Consider the following 22,279-nt stretch of genomic DNA (forward strand, 5'->3'; position numbering starts at 1 on the left):
TCGATTTCCAGATCTTAACTGACCTTAACAATTTCTGCTGCAGAGAGGGAAAGTGGTCTGAGGTCCCATATATCCAGGCTTTTTTCATACTCAGGACACATCCTTCTTTCTGTGACAGCTGCTCACAGATTTTCCTTCCTCACTCTAAGCCCCCGAGGATCTCAAATCCTCCTCTTCCTTCACCACTTTTGATCCCGTTGACCATCCTCCAGCCCCCCAGACTATGGCTTCTCCAACTCAGCTGCCTGAGAAGGCAGCCCACAAAGCAGTTAATTATGAAAAATTAGCAAAGATCACCCAGGAAAGACATGAAAATCTGGCAGTTTTCCTCTCTTGCCTTACACAGGCCATGAGAAAATACACCAATCTTGACCCTATAAGCTCAGAAGGAACAATTACCCAACAAGACCTTTTAAACATGACATTTAAGGTCTTTAATAATAGAGATGAAGAAACCCAAATCCAAAAACAAAGGCTAGATCAGGCCAAGGCTGAGGCCCAGATGAAGGCCTTTCAGCTCCTAGCCACCACTCTTATGAGCACCAAACGAAGTGCTGGTTCTCCAACCAAGGGTAAGTTAGGGGCTAAGCCTCCTCCAGGCCCATGCTTCAAATGCAATAAGGAAGGACACTGGACCAAGTCCTTCACAAACCTGAGACCCCTGCGTAGGCCTTGCCCAAAGTGTGGAAGGGAAGGCCACTGGAAATCAGACTGTATTCTGGCCCCTCCAGGTCGGACCTCAGCAAGGCTGCCCTCTGGATCCGGTTTGGAGCTTTCAGACCTCCTGGGACTGGACACCGAAGACTGAAGCTGCCCAGGCCCAGACAAGGCCCCACAGACTTACATCACCAGGACAGAGCCTCGGGTAATGATTGTGGTGGCAGGTAAGCTGTTTCCTTTTTAATTGATACTGGGGCCACTTATTTTGCCCTCTCCAAATTCACAGGGACCCTTGTCCCCTCTTCAGTCTCTATTATGAGGATTGATGGATTAGTATCAGTCATTAACCACCTAAACTCTACGCTGCATCTTACTAAATACCCCCTTATCCACTCTTCTTGCCTGACTGGAACAGTACAGGCATCCCCTCATAAAGCCCAGTTGTGTCAAATGACAGTAACCTACCTCAGTTTCACTCTCACCCCACAAAACTATGCCATTCCTTAGACTGCAAAATCTTTATCTCCTCCATCACTGTCCCCTCCTCTAAACAAAAAAGACTCTCCTTTCTCAGACTTGCTAGATACTATCGCCTCTGAGTTCCCAACTTCAGTTTTCTCACAAAGCTCCTCTATAATGTAACATGGCAAAGGGACTCCTCAATGAGCCTTTGATCCCAAGGCCAACATTCTCACCCCTTTAATGCTCTGAAAACTGCTCTGACCTCAGTGCCTTCTCATACCACCTGCCCCTTTTTCCCAAAGGACAACTTTCTCTACTGCAAAACTACAAACCTTACTTAACAGTTGGGCTACTATCAGAAGCTGCACTCATTATCACCCAAACCTTAGCATGTTATCTCTAGGGGAAAATATGGCAGTTTTAAAGCCAAGCAGCTAGAGGCCTGGGAATAAGCTGCTTGGCTTGATCCCTGCCCACCCCCCAACCTTTTCTCCAGCCTCATATGCCTATACATAATTTTCCAAAGTCTTTGACAACTTAAAAACTTTGGAGCATTGCTTGGTTAAATGATAAACATCTAAATATTTCAACAAGTTTCAAGTTCACCTAATTTTAGCTTTTATTATAGAAAGTCTATAAAGTAAATTTATAACTATTAATAAAGTGTCCTATACTTCATTAAAGATATATTTCTCAAAAGTGAGAATGTTCATAAATGTCAATCTAAGAAATGCTGACTGTTTATAAAAAGTTTGTAGGAAGAAATGTTAAAAGGAAGTTATATAAATGACACAGGCCAGAAAGCCAGAAAAAGCAGAATAGGGAAACTGAAATAGTAAAACAGCAGTCCACAACCACATAAAAAATCCTATCTTCCCTAAACCAAGGACACTTAAGAATAAATGATTTGATAAGATTGTTGTTAAAGTATTAAATTTGACAGTAAAATAGTAGTCAAGTTTTCAGAGTAATTTAAATTGGCTAATTGAAATAAGCAAATATTCTAGAAAAAATTATTGTACTGTACAAAAAGCTGTTCCTAAAGTGTTAACAAAAAATTTTATGGGTAGTTCATCTCATGGTAAAATTGCATAACATGTAATAAACCTAAAGCAGTCATATTTTAGTGCAAAAAATTAAAATTTAAAAGCTATCAAGACTACATTATAAAATTTCCAAAAGCTTCCTAATATTTAAATAAAAAAGGGGGGATAGTAGAAGAATATCATGTAAGGAAAAATATCCTGTAAGTAAACTACATATAGAAAATTTTTACTTTAGAAAATTAAGTTTCATTTGTAATGCTAACAGCAAGACACCCATGAAAAACACACATGGTGTCAAAACAAACCAAAGGAAAATCTTTTGGGCAAAAAATGAAAAAGGATTCCAAGTCAAATTTATAGAAAATATTCCTTCATTAACTTTTGGTCAAGAATATGTTTGTATATTTTCAGAAAACAACTTCAAGACCATGTGGATTCCTGCAACAGAGAGGAATGGACAGGACTGCTCCAGCCATGAAGACAGAAGAGAAACAGTCCAGAGATGGAAGACGCTGACAATGCCTTGCCAGACTAGCAGACAGCAGCTGTGTGTCGCTGAAGGTTGCCCAGGACCAAACCAAAGAGGGTCAGACCTGCATCACCACCATTTGTCCACCATCCAGAACTGAAATATCATTGCTGACATGTACACATAAGGAACTGTTTGACATTGAAATTGGGACTCAAAAGAACTGTTGGCCCAGAAAGAAACTCACTACAGACTGATACATTTGCCTCTCAGCATAACCATTATTGCTTGTCTCATTTTCGGTTCTTATAAGTGTATTTCTTGTATCACATGATCTCACTCATCTAGGGGAAATAATGAACAACATAAACTGATGAACAAAAACAGACCCGGAGACAGGGAAGCATCGATCAGACTGTGAAACCTCAGAGGGAAGGTAGGGGAGGGTGGGGGAAAGGTGGAGAGATCAATCAAAGGACTTGTATGCATGCATATAAGCCTAACCAGTGGTCAGGGACAGCAGAGGGGTAGGGGCATACATGGGTAGGGGTTGGGGATGGGGATGGAGGCATGAGGACAAATATGTGATACCTTAATCAATAAAGAAATTAAAAAAAAGAATAAATGATTTGAGAATAAACCTCATTTTGATATATTAGATTACAACCTTCCAAACTAATGTATCTTTCCTTCCACCAGGCCATTTGTCATAACTTTTATTATCCTAACTTTTACCCCAGTAATACTAAAATGTATAAAACAGTTTGTCTTCACCAGGTTACAAGCCCTACTTGTACTCAGGAAATACCACCCCTAGATACCATCAAAACCTCCTTTTGTGCCCAGGCCTCATCCTACTTCTGACCCCCAGAGCAAGGACAATAGGTGTAGAAACTCACCAGGGCAAAAAGCTCCAGATGCCTAGCAAGGGATGAAATTGGAGAAAACAAAAACCTTGTTCCCCACCCCCCTGCCCAGGTAACCTACCCTCCCATTAGCCTTCCTGGAGAAAAAATAGCCCCTCTCGCATATCAGCCAAATGACTAATAGATTATATATCCAGGCTTCCACATTCCTGAAAATTGTGAATGACATTCCCCAACCTGGCCCACATTATTCCATCCGAAAGGTGCAAGATATTTTCAAACTTATTACAGAACTCTGGTTCTAGGGCAATTTACAGGATTTCTCTCCAGATCACACCTATTTATTTACCTTCATAGTGCTTGTGAATATTGCAGATCTCTTATATCCCAAAAATAGTCCCCCTACCAGCCTTAGACTATATTTTAGCCAAAGAGAAAGGTGTTTGTTTAATTGCTAAAACCTCCTGTTGTTTTTACCTAAACTCTGCAGGTCAAATAAAGAAAAAAACACAACATTTCACAGCATTCTACAGAATACTCAATGGCTCAAGGATATCAGTCAGAACAGTATAGAGCAGTCCATATGATCCAACCTATAAGCAGCTCTGCCCAAATTAACCTGGCTTTTACCCCTTTTAGGCACCCTGATACTATTTCTCCAACCCCTACTCCTCGGGCCCTGCATTTTCAGAATAATTACCAAATTTATACAAACAAGTTTACAAGTCCTAGTTAACCAGACAGTAGGACAGTTCATCCTTACCCAGGTAAAGGGAACCTACAGGCCTATTCCCCAGGAAACACTCTAAATTTACTCCTTAGCAGTGGTTCTAATGCCACGACCCTTTAACCCTTTGCACTCGCTTGCTTTTTTCTAGAATGATTCCTTTATTCTAATGCTAACTTTGTCGAGTCACACTCGACATCCGAGTGCAAAAGGTTAATACAGTTCCTTATGTTGTGGTGACCCCCAACCATAAAATTATTTTCGTTGCTACTTCATAACTGTAATTTTGCTACTGTTAATGAATCGTAATGTAAATATCTGTGTTTTCCAATGGTCTTAGGCGACCCTGCTAGCAGTTCTCAACCTGTGGGTCATGACCGCCTAAGAACTGCTAGCAGGGTCGCCTAAGACCATTGGAAAACACAGATATTTACATTACGATTCATTAACAGTAGCAAAATTACAGTTATGAAGTAGCAACGAAAATAATTTTATGGTTGGGGGTCACCACAACATAAGGAACTGTATTAAAGGGTCGCAGCATTAGAAAGGTTGAGAACCACTGCTCCTTATGCAGGAAGCAGTAAAGAAAAACGGCGACCCCATCCCCCTTCTTTTCCTTTGTATATACCCTTTAAAATGGAAATGAAAGGGTTAAAGAAAATGAAACAGGACAGAGAAAACTTGTTGTGCTTCGTAGATATCTTGCATAAAGCTTGCAATCTTGAGCACCGCATAGTCCAGATAGCCACTGGACATCTGGCGCCAGGAAGAGCCAACAACAGACAGAACCCTTACATCAGCAAAACAGCTTGCAGGCAGCAAAAGTTAATAAAAACTTTTCCCTCCCTGCACTCTCTGCTGATTCCTTTGTTGGACTTAGCCCACCTGCACCCAGGTGCCTGAAATAAAAGATTCTTTTGATACATTATGGCCTCATGTCATAGGCGCATGACCCGGCCCACTCTGAAGCTTTCAGAAATCAACTACAATAAAAACAATAAAAAATTCAAACACTTGGAGATTAAATAGCATGTTATTAAACAATTATTGGGTTACCAAAGAGATCAAAGAAGAAATAAAAACAAATGACAATGAAACCTAACAATTCAAAATCTATGGGACACAGTGAAAGCAGTTCTAAGAAGGAAGTTCATAGCTTTACAGGCCTACCTCAAAAACTAGAAAAACTGGTAATAAATTATCTAACCCTACAACTTAAAGAATTATAAAGAGAGCAACAAGAAAATCCCAGAGTGAGCAGAAGGAAGGAAATAATAAACATCAGAGGTGAAATAAATGACATAGAGACCAAAAACACAATACAAAAGATCAACAAAAGCAAGAGATGGTTCTTTGAAAGGATAAACAAGAATGATGAACCTCTAACCAGGATCACAAAGAAACAAAGAGAAAGGACCCAAATAAAAAAAATCAGAAATGAAAGAGGTGAAATAATAACAGACCCCACAGAAATACAAAGGATTATAAAAAAATACTATGAACAACTGTATTCCCACAAACTGGACATCCTAGAAGAAATGGACATATTCTTAGAAAGATACAATCTTCCAAAACTCAATTAGGAAGAATAAAAAAACCTGAGTAAGCCAATAACTATGGTGGAAATTGAAGCAGTAATCAAAAAACTTCCAGCAAACAAAAGCCCTGGGACAGATGGCTTCAGAGGGGAGCTTTACTGAACATTCAAAGAAGACCTAAAACCTACCCTCCTCAGGCTATTCCAAAAAATTCAAGAGGAACACTTCCAAGCTTTTTATATGAAGCCAGAATTACCCTAATCCTAAAACCAGATAAAGAAACTACAAAGAAAGAGACTTACAGACCAATATCACTGATAAACATAGATGCCAAAATCCTCAACAAAATTCTATCAAATTGTATTCAGCATTACATTATAAAGATCATAACATCTTGACAAAGTGGGATTTATTCTGTGGATGCAAGGCTGGTATAACATCCACAAATCAATAAACATGATACATCGAAAAAACTGAGGGACAAAAATCACATAATCTTATCAATTGATGCAGAAAAAGCATTCGACAAAATCCAACACCCTTTCTTAATAAAAACTGTCAGCAAAGTGGGAATAGAGGGATCATACCTCAATATAATAAAAGCCTTATATGACAAACCTACAGCCAACATCATACTCAATGGGCAAAAACTAAAACCATTTCCTCTAAGAACAGGAACAAGACAGGGATGCCCACTTTCACCATTCCTGTTTGACATAGTACTGGAAGTGCTAGCCATAGCAATCAGACAAGATGAAGAAATAAAGGCATCCAAATTGGAAAAGAAGACATAAAACTCTCATTATTTGCAGATGACATGACATTGTACATAGAAAACCCTAAAGACTCCATGAAAAATCTACTAAACTTAACAAATGAATTTGGCAATGTAGCAGGATACAAACTTAACACCCAGAAATCTATGGCTTTTTTATACACCAACTATAGGCCTGGTGCACAAAATTCTGCATGGGGGGTGGGGGGTGGTGTCACTCAGCCCGACCTGCACCCTCTCCAATTTGGGACCCCTCAGGGGATGCCTGACTGCCACTTTAGGCCCAATCCCTCTCACAATTCAGGACCACTGGCTCCTACCATTCACCTGCCTGCCTGCCTAATGCCTCCAACTGCCCTCCCCTGCCGGTCTGGTCACCCCCAACTGCCCTCCCCTGCCAGCCTGATCTCGACCCTAACTGTTCTCCCCTGCTGGCCTGATCACCCCTAACTGCATCTGCCTCGGTTCCCACCACCATGGCTTTCTCTAGAAGAAAGTCGGATGTCTGGAAGATGGCCGGTCGACCCAGTCTAATTAGCATATTACCCTTTCATTAGTATAGATAGATTATATAAGATAGGATTGCTTAAATGGGAGGAAAACCTTTTTTCAGCAGGAGGAGGTGCTCTTGGCAGACAAAGATACATAACACCTATATCTGGACTGATAGCCAGCCATATGAACTATACTGCCAAACCGGTTATTAAAAAATTGAACCACTTTCTTACACCTTACACCAAACAGCTGTTGCCCTTAAAACCCCTCTCAGCCCCCACCTTAGGTTCTGCCTTTGCAGTTCACCCAGATTAGGTTCTATTTGGTTGGTTTCTATGCCAGTCTGTGTCAAAAGCTCCACCTCCTAGGCAGCCATTGGCTCCTCTGGGAAATCCAGAATGGCCCTGCCTTCACGTCGGCACCAGCATTTCAGTCACACCCCAGTCTGCTACTGGGTGTATCTCTGGCCACTCTGAGAAGCGGCACCTTAGGTCTGTGCTGGTGGCAATTTTGAATTCTCACCCTGATCTAACCTTCTTACAGTGTGAGCTTCATGAAGGAAAGCATTTGTCTTGTTCATTCTTAGTTCACTCATAGACTTTACCTGTGTCTATGCATCTATGCTAGCACCATATGGTGACCGGTAAAATGGTTGTTTCAGTCATCATGGTCACTGCCTTTTTCTATATATAGATAATAAATTCACAGAAAGAGAAACTAAAAAAAAAATCCCATTCACCACTGCAAGAAAAAAAATTAAGATCCCTAGGAATAAAGTTAACTAAGGGGGTAAAAACCCATACTCAGAAAACAACAGGACGTTGAAAAAAGAGACAGAGGAAGACATAAACAAATGGAAGAATATACTCTGTTCTTGGATTGGTAAAATTGACATCATTCAACTGTCCATACTACCCAAAGCAATCTATAGATTCAATGCAATCCTATAAATACCAACAGCATATTTCACAGACCTAGAACAAACTCTACAAAAATTCATATGGAATAAAATAACACTCCGAATAGCCACAGCAATCCTGAGAAAGAACAAAGTTGGAGGGATTACAATACCAGATATTGTGCTATATTACAAAGCCACCATAATTAAAACAGCCTGGTACTGGCACAAGAACAGACATATAGACCAATGGAACAGAACAGAGAACCCAGAAATCGACCCAATCCATTATGCTCAATTAATATTTGACAAAGTATGCAAGAGCTTGCAATGGAGTCAAGACAGAGTCTTCAAGAAATGGTGTTGGGAAAATTGGATAGATATATGCAAAACAATGAAACTAGACCACCAAGTTACACCACACACACACACACACACACACACACACACACACACAAAAGAAAAAAAAACACTCAAAAATGATAAAGGACTTAAACATAGGATGGGAAACCATAAAAATTTTAGAAGAATCCATAGGCAGCAAAATATCAGACATTTATTGTAGCAATATCTTTACTGATACAATTCCTAGGGCAATGGAAACAAAGGAGAAAATAAACAAATGGAACTACATAAAAATAAAAAGCTTCTGCACAGCAAAAGAAACCATTAACAAAACAACAAGAAAGCCCACTGCATGGGACAACACATTTGCCAATGTTATCTCCAATAAGGGTTTAATCTCCAACATTTACAGGGAACTCATACAACTTAACAAAAGGAAGATAAACTATCCAATCAAAAAATGGGCAAAGGACCTAAGTAGACACTTCTCCAAAGTGGACATACAGAAGGCCAAGAGACAGATGAAAACATTTCAAAGTCACTAATCATCCAAGATATGCAAATCAAAATGACAATGAGGTACCATCTCACACCTGTCAGAATGGCTATCATTAACAAATCAACAAATGACAAGTGCTGGTGAGGATGTGGAGAAAAAGGAACCCTCGTGCCCTACTGGTGGGAATGCAGACTGTGCAGCCACTGTGGAAAACAGTATGGAGTTTCTTCAAAAAATTTAAAATGGAATTCCCATTTGACTCAGTAATCCCACTTCTAGGAATATATGCAAAAGAATCAGAAACACCAATCAGAATGGATATGTGCACCTCTATATCTATAGCAGCACAATTTACAATAGCTACAATTTGTAAACAGCCTAAATGCCATCAGCAGATGAGTGGATTAAAAAATGGTATTACTTCTACACAATGGAATACTACACTGCTGTAAAAAAGAAGGATTTCTTACCATTTGCAACAGCATGGGTGGACTTGGAGAACATTATGCGAAGCGAAATAAGCCAGTCAGAGAAAGATAAATATCACATAATCTCACTCATTTGTCAAATATAATGAGCAACATAAACTGATGAACAAAAATAGATCCAGAGACAGAGAAGGATTGAACAAACTGTCAAACCTGAGAGGGAAGGCAGGGGTGGGGGTGGGGTAAAAGATCAACCAAAGGACTTGTATGCATGCATATAAGCATAACCAATGGATCCAGACAATAGGGGGTTTAGGGCATATGCTGGGGGGTGGGAGTGGCTGGGGTAAGGTCAAAGGGAGGAAAAGGAGACATATGTAGTACTTTAAACAACAAAGAATTTTTAAAAAGAACAGAACTTAATAATAAAAAGATAAGCAGAAGAAAAAGAAAAACATATTTTTTAAAAATAGGCAAAACTACTACACTAAAATGATGATACACCATGTGGGTTTTATCTCAAGTCATTTTACCCTATTAATATATTTAAGGACAAAGATTATATGATTATTTAAATAGATAAATAATAAGCATCTGAGAAAACACATTTATGGTATAAAGCCACCAGCAAACTAGGAATAGAAAGAAACTTCCCCAGTGTGATAAAAAAAAAAAAATGATCTATAGATTTAATGCAATATTAAGCAAAATGCTAACAGGGTTTTTGGTTTGTTTGTTTTTGCTTTTTGATACAACTTGGCAAACTGATTCTTTTTTTTAATTTTCAGTTTTATAGAGAAACTAGTGGTCTGGTGCACAAAATTCGTGCACGGCGGGGAGGGGGGGTTCCTTTAGCCCAGCCTGCACCCTCTTGCAATCGGCGAGCGCCTGCTACTAACCACTCACCTGCCTGCCTGCCTGATTGCCCCTAACTGCCTCTGCCTGCCTGCCTGATTGCCCCTAATTGCTCTCCCCTGCCAGCCTGATCTTGCCCCCAACTGCCTCTGCCTGCCTGTTCACCCCTATCTGCCTTCCCCTGCCAGCCTGATCTTGCCTCCAACTGCCCTCCCCTGCTGGCCTGATTGCCCCTAACTGCCTCTGCCTGCCTGATCACCCCCTAACTGCCCTCTCCTGCCAGCCTGATCTTGCCCCAACTGCCCTCCCCTGCAGGCCTGATCTTGCCCCCACCACCCTCCCCTGCTAGCCAATTGGATTCTGATTGGTCAGTTTCTATGCCAGTCAGCGTCAAAAGCTCCACTTCCTAGGTAGCCATTGGCTCCTCACAGTTCACTTAGATTTGGTTCTGATTGGTTGGTTTCTATGCCAGTCAGTGTCTCTGGGCCTAGCTCAGGGCCTGTTCAGAGAGGTGAGACTGATCAGCAGCCCCTGCGGAGGCCCAGAGAGAAAGAGAAAGAGAGGTGCAGCAGCTGGCGAAGCCCAGAGAGAAAGAGAGAGGCAACAGCTGATCAATAGCTGCTACGGAGGCTGCGAGTCAGACCCTGCCCCTCTCTCCCGGCCTCTCTCCAGGCCTGATCTGCAGTCCCCTCAGTAGTCAGTGCTGGGTCCCTGTGCCCGCACCAGTGGCAGTCAGTGCTAGGTTGCCTCAGAAACCCAGCAATGACTGCAGGACTGACTTCCGGTGTTCATTCGAGCCTTTGGTCAGTCTTTAAGGACCCTGGTTTTTTACATATTAGGATAACTGGCATATGTTACTGTATAAGTTTAAGGTGAACAGCGTGATGGCTTGATTTACTTATATTGTGAAATGATTACCACAATAGTCTAGTTAACATCCATCATCTCATATAAATACAATAAAAAGAAGAGAAAAATTTTCATTGTGATGAGATAAAAATACATGTAGACATACAAATTATCTAAAATAGCTTAAACTATTTTGAAAAAGAATGGATTTAGAGAGCATATGCTTCCTACTTTCAAGACTTGCTATGAAGCTACATTAGTCAAGATAGTATTAGAAAAAACATTTCCTAAAAAAATCTATAGTGATGGGTGTTAACTAGACTTATTGTGATCATTTCACAATAGATACAAATATTGAATTATTGTGTTGTACACCTGAAACTAATATAATGCTATATGTCAATTATATCTCAATAAAACAACAACCACCATCACTACCACCCACCATCACCATCACAACAAAAAGACAGTGTGGTAGTAGTATATGAATAGTCATATAGATTACTAGAAAAGATGAGTGTCTCTAAAAATAGACCCATACATATATGATCACTTGATTTTTGACAAAGGTGCCCAGATAATTAAACAACTGAATACTCTATGTAAACCAATGAACTTTGAACTTTATTTTACCCCATTTTAAAAATTATCTTAAAAAAGGATCATAGACCTATATATATTTATATATATAAAAGCCTAAGTGACTGAACGACCAACGAGCTGCCCCCTGGTGGTTAGTGCACTCCCACAGCGGGAGCACTGCTCAGCTGACTGCCCCATCCTAGTGGCCCACCAGCCCGGCGGCAGCCACTCACTCCCTCAGTAGTCCTGCAGGTCCAATCTCCGGAGAACGGACAAGGCACCTACAGACCGGTATCACCGGCATGATCCTGACAGCGCCACTGGCCTCTTGGAAGTCGGCCTCGGGCACCGTGGCCACTTCCCCTTCCTAGATGCTCTGCAAGGAAGAAATGATACAAAAGTGGGCTGCTAGGTGGCTCCCAACAAGCGGCGCGAATATCAGTGGGATGGATCCCGATCCCCCACCGGCAAAGGCATCCCACCACCCGCCCAGAGGGGTGATCACATCCCAGCCCCCCCCTCCACCCCTCTCTGGATGGGCGGCAGGAGCAGTGGGGCCAGGATGAGTGGGAGCAGCAGGCAGGAGTGGCAGGCGGTGTTGGACTGTGGGTTTGGGCCAGATCCTCACAGGCCACCCTGAGGATTTCATCTATGCATGAATTCATGCACCAGACCTCTAGCAAGAAATAAAGCTACACAACTTTTGTAAGAAAATAGAGTAAATTTTTATGACCTTGGATTAGGCAAAGATTTTGTAAATAAGACCCCTAAAATCATGAACCATAAAAGGAAAATAATTATAAATTGGATTTCAACAAAATTAAAAGTTTATGCTTTACAAAGACACTGTTAAGTAAATGAAAGACTAAGATACAGAATGGAAGAAATATTTGCAAATCACATATCTGACCAAGGACTTATAAACAGAATATATAAAAAACTCCTGAAACTAAACAGTAAAAAAAAACAAAAACAAATAATCTTCTTAAATATAGGCAAAAGACATGAATAAACACCAAAGATTTTATACACATAGAAAATAAGTGCATGAAAAAATGCTCAACATCATTACCCATTAAGGAAATGTAAATAAAAAACACAATGAAATACCACTAAACATCTAACAGAATGGCTACAATAAAAAAATACTAGGAACACCACATGCTGGCAATCATGTGGAACAACTGGAACTCTTACGTAGGATATCCCCCAAAATGTACATGTACAGTTTGAATAAGTATAAAGGCAGTGCTTATTAATTATACATTTCATTTTTAAAACTGAGTTGTTAAACGGAGTATACATTTTTGGGGACACCTGTATATTTGAATTCAGAATGCAAAATGGTATAGCAACTTTGGAAAATAGTTTGTCAATTTCTTATAAAGTTAAACAAACACTTACCATGCAACCTAGGAATCCTACAGATGTGAACAATCTAGTAAATAACTCAGATGTCCTGGAATAAACTGATGAATGGGTAGTATATCTATTCTAGACAATGGAATATTACTAAGCAATAAAAAGAACCAACTACTGATACATTCAACAGCATGGGTGAATATCAAAGGTATTATGTTCAGTGAAAAAAGCTAAACACAAACAATTACTACTATATGATTCATTTATATGACATTCTAGAAAGCAGATTGGTGCTTGCCAATGGCTATGGGTGGGATCAGAGATTGACTACAAAGAGAAAACTAGAGAATTTGATGAAGTTATATAAATGTTCTATACCTTAATTATGATGAGGTATAGGCACACAAGTATATACACTGGCTAAAAAATTGGTGAAACTTATTGTGTGTAATTATACTGAAAAAAATCTGATAAAAATAAAATCTTAGAACTGAATAATAAAGAAAGTTTAAACAATCCAAGTTTTTTCAAGACAAACTACTCAAAAAAAAAGGATTGCAGCATTATTTACAACTAGAAGCCCAGCACGATATATCGTACGGCACCACCCACCCACCTGCAGCCCTGCCTTGACACCCGAAGCTGTCCACACAGAGCTCCAGCATGCCTGGCCCAGCCCCAAAACCCTCTAGACTTTTCTGGCCACTTCAAGATGTGACCTCGGTTCCTCCAGTTGCCTTGGGCTGGTCCCACCTTCTCTGGGCACCTCCCTCCTTCCACCCCATCTCCAGAGCAATGCTGTGTCTCCACCCCATCATGGCGCCAGAGGAGATCGTGGAAGCCTCCCCCCTTCTGCGCTGTGCTCCGTCCCCTGGCAGGCGGACCGCGGGGTACTCATAGTGTGAGTGGTGTGTGGCGAAGGACTAGTGAGGGAGGCGCTATGGGCTCTCACCCCTGACCTCCCCGGCACGAGATGGTCCCACTTCCTCCGGGCACGTTCCCGCTTCAGCCCTGTCTCCAGAGCAACGTCCCAACTAAAATGCTAATGACCTGGTTGGTACCCATTACGGCATCCCACTCATTAGCATATTAACTCTTTATTAGTATAGATAGCCAAGATCTGGAAATAGCCCAAGTGTTCATCAGTAGATACAGGGATAAAAAAGCTGTGGTACACAATGGAATACTACTGTGCTGTAAAAGGGAATCCAGTTTTACACTTTGCAACATAATGGACGGACCTGGAGACTATCATGCTAACTGAAATAAGCCAGTCAGAGAATGTCAAGTACCATATGATTTCACTCATGTGGAATTTAATGAACAAACTGACTACCAAGCAAAATAGAGACAGACTCATACATAGAAAGCAGGCAGACAACTGGGGTGGGGGTGAGTTGCGGAGGTGGAGGGATTGAGCAAAATGGGTAGGGGGATAACTCATGAGCTTGGACAACAGTGTGGTGATTGCAGGGGTGGAGGGGATGGGGGAAGGTGGTATAGAGCATAGAGAATAAAAGGTGATGGAAAAATTAAAATTTTAAAAAACATAATACATCATGATTAAGTAGGGTTTATCCCAGCAATGCAACTACCATTTAATGTGAAAATTACTCAATACAAATTCACATCTTATATAATAAAGAGGTAATATGCAAATTAACCCTCACACCCTCATAAGATGGCTGCTTATGACCAGGCCAGAAGGGGGGTTAGTGAGGGACAACCAAACGACTGAATAAGCAGGCTGCATGGAGCTACCAGTACAGCAGGGGGGTTAGTGAGGGACGACCAAATGACTGAACAAGCAGGCTGCGTTGGGTGACCAGGCTGGCAGGGGGGCAGTTGGGGGTGACCAGGCTGGTGGGGAGGGGACAGTTAGGGGCAACCAGGCTGGCAGAGGGGGGCAGTAAGAGGTAACCAGGCCAGCGGGGGGGGGGGGCAGTTAGGGACAACCAGGCTTGTGGGGAGGTGCAGTTTGGGGCGACCAGGCCAGCAGAGGAGGCAGTTGGGGGTGACCAGGCCGGCAGGGGGGCAGTAAGAGGCGACCAAGCTGGTGGGTGGGGGGCAACCAGGCCAGCACATAGAGGCAGTGAGGGGTGATCAGGCCTGCAGGGGGGGGCAGTTAGGAGCAACCAGGCAGGCAGGCAGGCAGGTGAGTGATTAGGAGCCAGCAGTCCAGGATTGTGAGAGGGATCAGGCCTAAACTGGCAGTCGGACATCCCCCAAGGGGTCCTGGATTGGAGAGGGTGCAGGCTGGGCTGAGGGGACCAGCCACCCATGCACGAATTTCATGCACTGGGCCTCTAGTATTAACAGATTAAGGGGTAAGAGCATATGATAATTTCAATGAATTGGTGCTTCTTTTTGACCTCCAGATATTTGACAATGTCTGGAGACATTTTTGGTTGTCACAACTGGGGTACTGGGAGTTGCTACTAGCATCCACTGGGTAAGGACCAGAAATGCTGTTAAACACCCTACTTTGTACAGGCCAGGCTTCAACTGAATATCAACATTCGATATTCTACTTAACCTCTCAACACTATGTTTCTAATATCTATAAGCATTGCTATAAGGTTCATACATCTACTTTGTTGAGTCTTACTACATAATATCCCATAGTAAGCATCTGCTGTTTCTTATCCATCCCTTGGTGATAAATACCTAAATTGATTCTATTTACACTCCACCACACATAACACTGCCATGCAATGAACAGCCTTGTAAATGCTCCCTCGTGGATCTTTGTAAGAACTTCTCTGGAATACATATTCAGAAATGGAAGCACTAGGTCATACGTATGCTTAACTTTGATAAATACTTCCCATGTGCTTTCTGGAATGGCTGAAACAGTTTAAATACTGTGCAGACAAGAGTTAACATATCAGGCCTGAAGCTGCTATCCTTAGAAAGACCTGTTTGAAATATTGGCCTTCACTGGCATCTTGGAATTTGGATCTCAAGAGGCTTCTGACCATTCCCTGGCAATAGTGGCTCACTATGCCTAAACTGTTTATATAAACAATGTGGTTTATACTGAATGCCCCCTTTCCTTCTGTGAGTCTAGAATTTGGCTACATGCTAGGCAAAGGGTGCTTATGTGACCAGACACCTCATAAAATGCTTACGTACTGAGACCCTAATGAATTTCCCTGGTAGAGAATATTTCATAAGTACTGTCACAACTTATTGCAAGGGAAATTAAGTGCATCTTTGGTGACTCTACTCAGAGAAGACTCTTGGAAACTTGAGCATGGTTTCATGCAGACATTACTCATGGTGCCTTTTCCTTTTGCTGATATTGCTTTGTATCCTTTAGCTAAATAAATTATAACCATGAGTATAACTATATGTTGAGTCCTACAAGTCCCTCTAGCAAACCACCAAATTACATATCCATGAGCAAAGCAGTATTTTTCAAGAAGACTTACTTTTAGCTACACACTTTTTATGTGCCACTTGAAATTTGTATCATGTGCACGTTATCTCTTTAAAAAATAAATACTTTATAAAATGGGGGAAGAGAGTTGTCAAAACAACTTGGTCAGCTATGAATAAGACCCAAGAGAACCACAGGGATATAGAGTGAATATATGCTATATAATAAAAGGCTAATATGCAAATAGACCAAATGGTGGAACGACCGGTCGCTATGATGCACACTGACCACCAGGGGGCAGATGCTCAGTGAAGGAGCTGCCCTCTGGTGATCAGTGTGCTCCCACAGGGGGAACGCCGCTCAGCCAGAAGACAGGCACATGGCTGGTGAGTGCAGCGGGGGTGGCAGGAGCCTCTCTCACCTCCGTGGCAGCGCTAAGGACCCTTTGGAAGATGTCTGACTGCCGTGGGGAGCGGGCTTAAGTCAGCAGGAAGACATCCCCCAAGGGGTCCCAGACTGTGAGAGGGCGCAATCCGGGCTGAGGGACCCCCGCCCCCCAGTGCATGAATGTTGTGCACCAAGCCTCTAATATATATATATAATTGATTTTAGAGAGGAAGGTAGATGGAGAGAGAGATAAAAACATCAATGATGAGAATTACTGATCAGCTGCCTCCTGCATGCCCCACACTGGGATCAAGCCCGCAACCTTGGCATGTGACCTTGGCCTGAATCAAACCCAAGACCTTCCAGTCCTCAGGCCGATGCTCTATCCACTTAGCCAAACCAGCTAGGGCTAGAATGAACCTTCTTATATTCCAGACGAGGAAGCCCAATGAAGGTAATGGACTTATCCAAAGTTACCCAGACAGTTATTAGAGACACAGGACTCAAATCCTCATTTTCCTGTACCTTAGTGCTCCTTTCTCTAAGCCATGTGGCCTCTTTTCCTACACATATCATTTCTACCCTAGTACTCTCCCCTAAATGCCTCACAGAGACCTATTTTCATGCTGACCATGGGCTCGCCTATTACTCAGATCCCTGAATTCTCCATGTAGTGAATAATTTCAAAGACCTTCCAAAAACACCAGGTCCCACAGAAACTGAACCCAACAGAAAAAAAAGAAGCTGAAGAAAAATCTTACTGGTAACTCTCTGGAAGGAGAGATAAAAGAGAGGGAAAATGTAAAGTAAGAGAGTCATAGTTCAAATTACAGTACCTTCCTAAGTCCTCATGCACTGGCAAAGTTATCAACATTGGAGTCAGAGAAGCATCTGCTACCACAAGACAAACCAGCTGAGCAGGACCAGGGAGCTCAGACACTCCTTCCAATGTTTCTTTTTTTTTTAACTTTTTCTTTTTTTACTGAGTTTGTTGGGGTGGCACTGGTTAATAAAATTATACCAGAAATGGTATAGGTTTCAGGTATACAATTCTATAATACATTATCTGTATATTGTATTGTGTGTTTACCAACCCAAGTAAAGTATCCTTCCATCTCCATTTATCCTCCCTTTACCCTCCTATACTCCCTCCATCCCCTTCCTTCTGGTAATCACCATACTGCTGTCACTGTCCATGACTCTTTCTTTTTTAACCTCTCTCAAAACCCTCCCCAAAGAGAAAGATACTTACATGTTCCAGGAAGCAGGGTCCTATCTCACTGAGGTGGGGGTCATCATTGTTGTACTGTTTCTCCAGGTCTCTCACAAAGCCCATCTGAAACCTGTAGATGTCTTCAATGTTCCCAAAGATGACCTTCAATTGCTCATCACTGAACATGTCCCTTCTCTTTCGACATTGCTTCAGGTAGCCCTGCAAACAAAAAAAGAGCCCAGTCTGAGGATATCCCTGATTCCTCGAAAGCTTTACCACTTCCTAAGTAGTTGGATCCTCAATTCAGTTCCATGAGGTAGACAGGGAATAATCCTATATAATAAAACACTAATATGCAAATTGACCGGACTGTGGAACAACTGGTCGCTATGACGTGCACTGAACACCAGGGGGCAGACGCTCAACGTAGGAGCTGCCCCCTGGTGGTCAGTGCGCTCCCACAGGGGGAGTGCCACTCAGCCAGAAGCTGGGCTCGTGGCTGGTGAGCGCAGCAGTGGTGGCAGGAGCCTCTCCCGCCTCTGCTACAGGCAGGCGGTAAGGAGCCAAGGGTCCTGGACTGCGAGAGCCGCAGACTGTAAGAGGGATGTCTGACTGCCAGGGGATTGGGCCTAAGCCAGCAGTCAGACATCCCCTGAAGGGTCCTGGACTGCGAAAGGGCATAGGAACCCCCCCTCCCCCGTTGAGTGCACTGGGCCTCTAGTCATTTATATTTTTCATATGAGGAAATTAAGGTTTAGAGAAGGAAGCCATTCCACCAGTGAAGAATTAGAAAAGTTGGATCTCAAGCAGTCTTCAGCTTGCAAAGACTTGAGTATAGAGCTTTTCTTGCAATTCTCTATGACAAAGATCCCCAAAGGACCATTTCTTAAAAGCTGGTTAAGCATAAACATTTTCACTAATTTTAGTAGTTATTAGTTTAGTTGGATCTATTCATATCTCTAAAGTTCATTCTTTTTTTAAAAAATATATTTTATTGATTTTTTACAGAGAGGAAGGGAGAGGGATAGAAAGCTAGAAACATCGATGAGAGAGAAACATCAACCAGCTGCCTCCTGCACATCCCCCACTGGGGACGTGCCCACAACCAATGTACATGCCCTTGACCAGAACCTTGGGACCCTTCAGTCCACAGACCGATGCTCTATCCACTGAGCCAAACCGGTTTTGGCTAAAGTTCTTTCTTATAGGACCAAATCAAAAGATCTTCATAACACCTACAACAATTTGGCAACAGAGGCTCCAAAAGGAAACTTCCCAAAAGGGAGCAGGAATTGACAAAACCAAACCATTTCTTAAAGCAATATCTTAACCATCTAATGTAGCTGGCCCGGAGAAATAGTTTGGATGAGCTCAGCCAACAAGCCCAACGGTGTCCAGACATGGTGTTTTTAACAGAGTAAATTTTCAGGACACATTTGTGAATAAACAGAGTATTCAATAAAGCTAGCCATTGATGAAAGGGAAGATCAATGAAAGAGATTCTTGGTCTAATAAGAAAGTGCTGAGATAACAAAATCAGCCTCAGGCACACTGTAAGTCATAGGGAGGAAAAATAAAACAGCCACAGTTTTCCATTTTGAACTTACAGATTTTTAACTAATGGCCACTGTCCCCATTAGAAATAATTAGCACATGAAAATGTTCTTGGTGAGAATGAACTATGGTCACTTGCTTTCATATAAAAGCTAAATGTGAGCCCAGCCGGCATGGCTCAGTGGTTAAACGTTGGCCTATGAACCAGGAGGCACCTTTGTAAGTGTTTTATAACACCTTTTGTAAGTGTTGAACCCCTAATGAAGAGCATTGTAGTGATTTACTTACCACTTCCAGGCCTATCTCTACCTCCACTTTGTCTCCCCTAACACAGCTTCCAATTAGGTCATCTAGGCATAGTCCAGGAGGATCCTCTTCCCTGGCTTCAATGGCTTTTACCAACCTCTACCAAAATCTCACTTCCCTTATCTCTTCTAACAATCCAAATCAGCCATTAATTATTAAGTGTATTTCAACAGTTATACAAATTAATAGTCTGTGCCTGTGTTGACATTTATTTTACTAATGGCAGCTGCCTTAATTGATTGAAATGCCCAAGATGTTCTGTATTCATTTATATCCAATTCTTGACCAGGAAGAACAAGCCACCTGTTCCAAAAATACTCTTTTAGCTTCACTACTTTTACTGAAACAGCTCCCAAAATTCTGCCGCCTTGACTAACAGGAAGATCGGTAAGTAACTCCCAGTGTTTGCTTGCCTCTTTCTTTCTTCCTTCTCTTCCTCCCTCTCCCTTTCCCTTTCTCACCCTATCATATTTGGAAGTATCTTAGCTACAGTAAAGCAGGGAAAGTAGTGTGCATATCATCAGGTAGGAACTTTTCTATCTTAACATCAGGCAACTGGGCAGAAACTTCCTCACCCCTGCTCTCACTTCTCCCTAAGGTAGGTATGTGAACACAGCTGAAAAAACTGGTAACAATGTCACAGCATGCAATGTCAGGTAAGTACAGATATCAGTGAGTGACCATACTGGAGCAATATAAGAAGCCACTAGGACAGCTCATTTATCCTTAGAAGTCAGTTCAGGAAGTATGTAATAGTTCTTTTCACTGCTCCCATTTAAAAGGTGTCAGGGAAAGAATAATTGTCAAATCCCCAAAGTACAACAAGGATACTAGATCTCAACATCAGTATGGAATATAACAGAAATGAAAAATAAGAAAAAGTGGGTTCTGGAAAAGAAAGAACAGATAGAGATGTCAGTAAAGCTTCCTAATTCCTCAAATATGCTATTCATTGTCATTGTCAAGGTGACATTTTCTTTCTATTACATCATATGTGTTGTAGCATGTAAAGATTAAGCTATGTATTAGAAGAAATGTAACTGCCCATAGCATAGCAGGACCCTAGAGTGCTTTGTAAACTGTTTTTCTTTAAAGCTAATGCTGATTATAAATGCATTCTGGTCTATTTAACTTGATGGAATATTATGTAGCCATTAAAATTATTATGAAGATTATCTAGAAACATGGAGAAGTGCTTATGATATAACGTTAAAAAGCAGGACACAAAATGGTATGTCACTATGATTATAACTCTGTAAATACATGTACATATTTGAAGGAATTACACAAAAGTGCAAATAGTTTTCTTATAGTTTGATGGATTCTAGTTGGTTTTTGTTCCTACTTTCAAACTTCCTCTAATGTCATTTAAAAAATTATTTCTATGATAAAAAATGGAGGAAATCTTTGCCAGAGGATATGAAGAAAATACAATGTCAGGAATGCTGTCCTGAGTACAATATTATTAAGGAAAATGGAAAAATCCAATGTCCTCTCAAAATCTTAGCCCTAGTGTTTAAGACACATGACTTACTAAAGAGAGTACAACTAAGAGAAACTGCTTTTATCAAAGAAATAAGTGATTGAACATAAGAATATGGGAGTAGTTAGAGAACCCCAAAACTGTTAACCTTAGCCCTTACAACACATAGCTGCTTAGGCTTCTCAAGGGAGAAAGGCCAGGAGAGATGACTAGTACTCTGGAATCTGGCTTTTATTTTTCATCTCTTTCCTTTGGATGACCTAGTAACTATATAAAATTTTCCACAGCAATGATGAAAAGAGGATTGACTTAGTGGGTCAATCAATATGTGTGTCTTCTCATTCACCCATTTTTGAGGGTATATACGGTTAAGGTAAGCTGGCTGTGGAATGTGACTGCCAAAAAAATAAATGCCCTTTTAAGTTAGGGGAAATTTTTCTTTTATTAAAAATTTCTTTATTGCTGGGAAAAGATGGCGACCGGCAGGAAGGTAGGGAGAGAGAGAGTGTGAGTGAGGAACCCATAGAGGAGAGTGTAGATGTGTGTGGTGTGTGTGTGTGTATGAGATAGGGTCAGTTAGATTCTGCAGGTCTTCCAAGGGGCTCCCGAACAGGGCAGCCCTAGAGGGCGGAGCCCCGCACACAAAGCGGACACTTCTCGGCGGCTGGTGCGGACGCAGAGACCACGCCATCTTGAGAAAAAAAGCTGCCTGAGACTTGGATCCTGGCTTCTGACACAAACCAGGACCCTGCAGCCACTGGGGACAGAGAACTGCTATCACAGCTTCAGGCCAACAAACAACAAGAATCCAGACTTCCCCGCAGATTTCCGTGAGTCAAAGAGCCTATCCCCCTCCTCGCAGGCGCGCTGATAGCGCCATAGTAACTGATAGACCCGCCCCTCCCCCAAGCTGCTGAGCGCCCACAGGTGCGCGGAAAGCGCCATAGTAACTGATAGACCCACCCCTCGCCCAAGCTGCCAAGCTTTGCGCAGGGACGCGCTCCCCCTTAGGGAATTTGGCGCGCGCTCTCGCGCACGGGACAGAAGCAGCTCCCCGTCGGGGAAATCTGTCAGTGCGCACAGAGGGCTCCCCTT

The 22,279-nt window shown here is 41.9% G+C and overlaps 1 protein-coding gene across 5 annotated transcripts in view; it reads right to left on the minus strand.

The window, feature by feature from the left end:
- The window catches only part of ARHGEF9 (Cdc42 guanine nucleotide exchange factor 9), a 387,554-nt gene that overhangs the window by 89,257 nt on the left and 276,018 nt on the right, over positions 1–22,279 (minus strand). For all 5 annotated transcript variants that reach the window (XM_079764371.1, XM_079764370.1, XM_079764374.1 and 2 more), the window contains one exon: positions 17,881–18,060. In XM_079764371.1, coding sequence (XP_079620497.1) covers positions 17,881–18,060 — 180 coding nt within the window. The remainder of the gene's footprint in view (positions 1–17,880; positions 18,061–22,279) is intronic.

Source organism: Cnephaeus nilssonii (assembly GCF_951640355.1).
Source record: "Cnephaeus nilssonii genome assembly, chromosome: X".
Lineage (NCBI taxonomy): Eukaryota > Metazoa > Chordata > Mammalia > Chiroptera > Vespertilionidae > Cnephaeus > Cnephaeus nilssonii.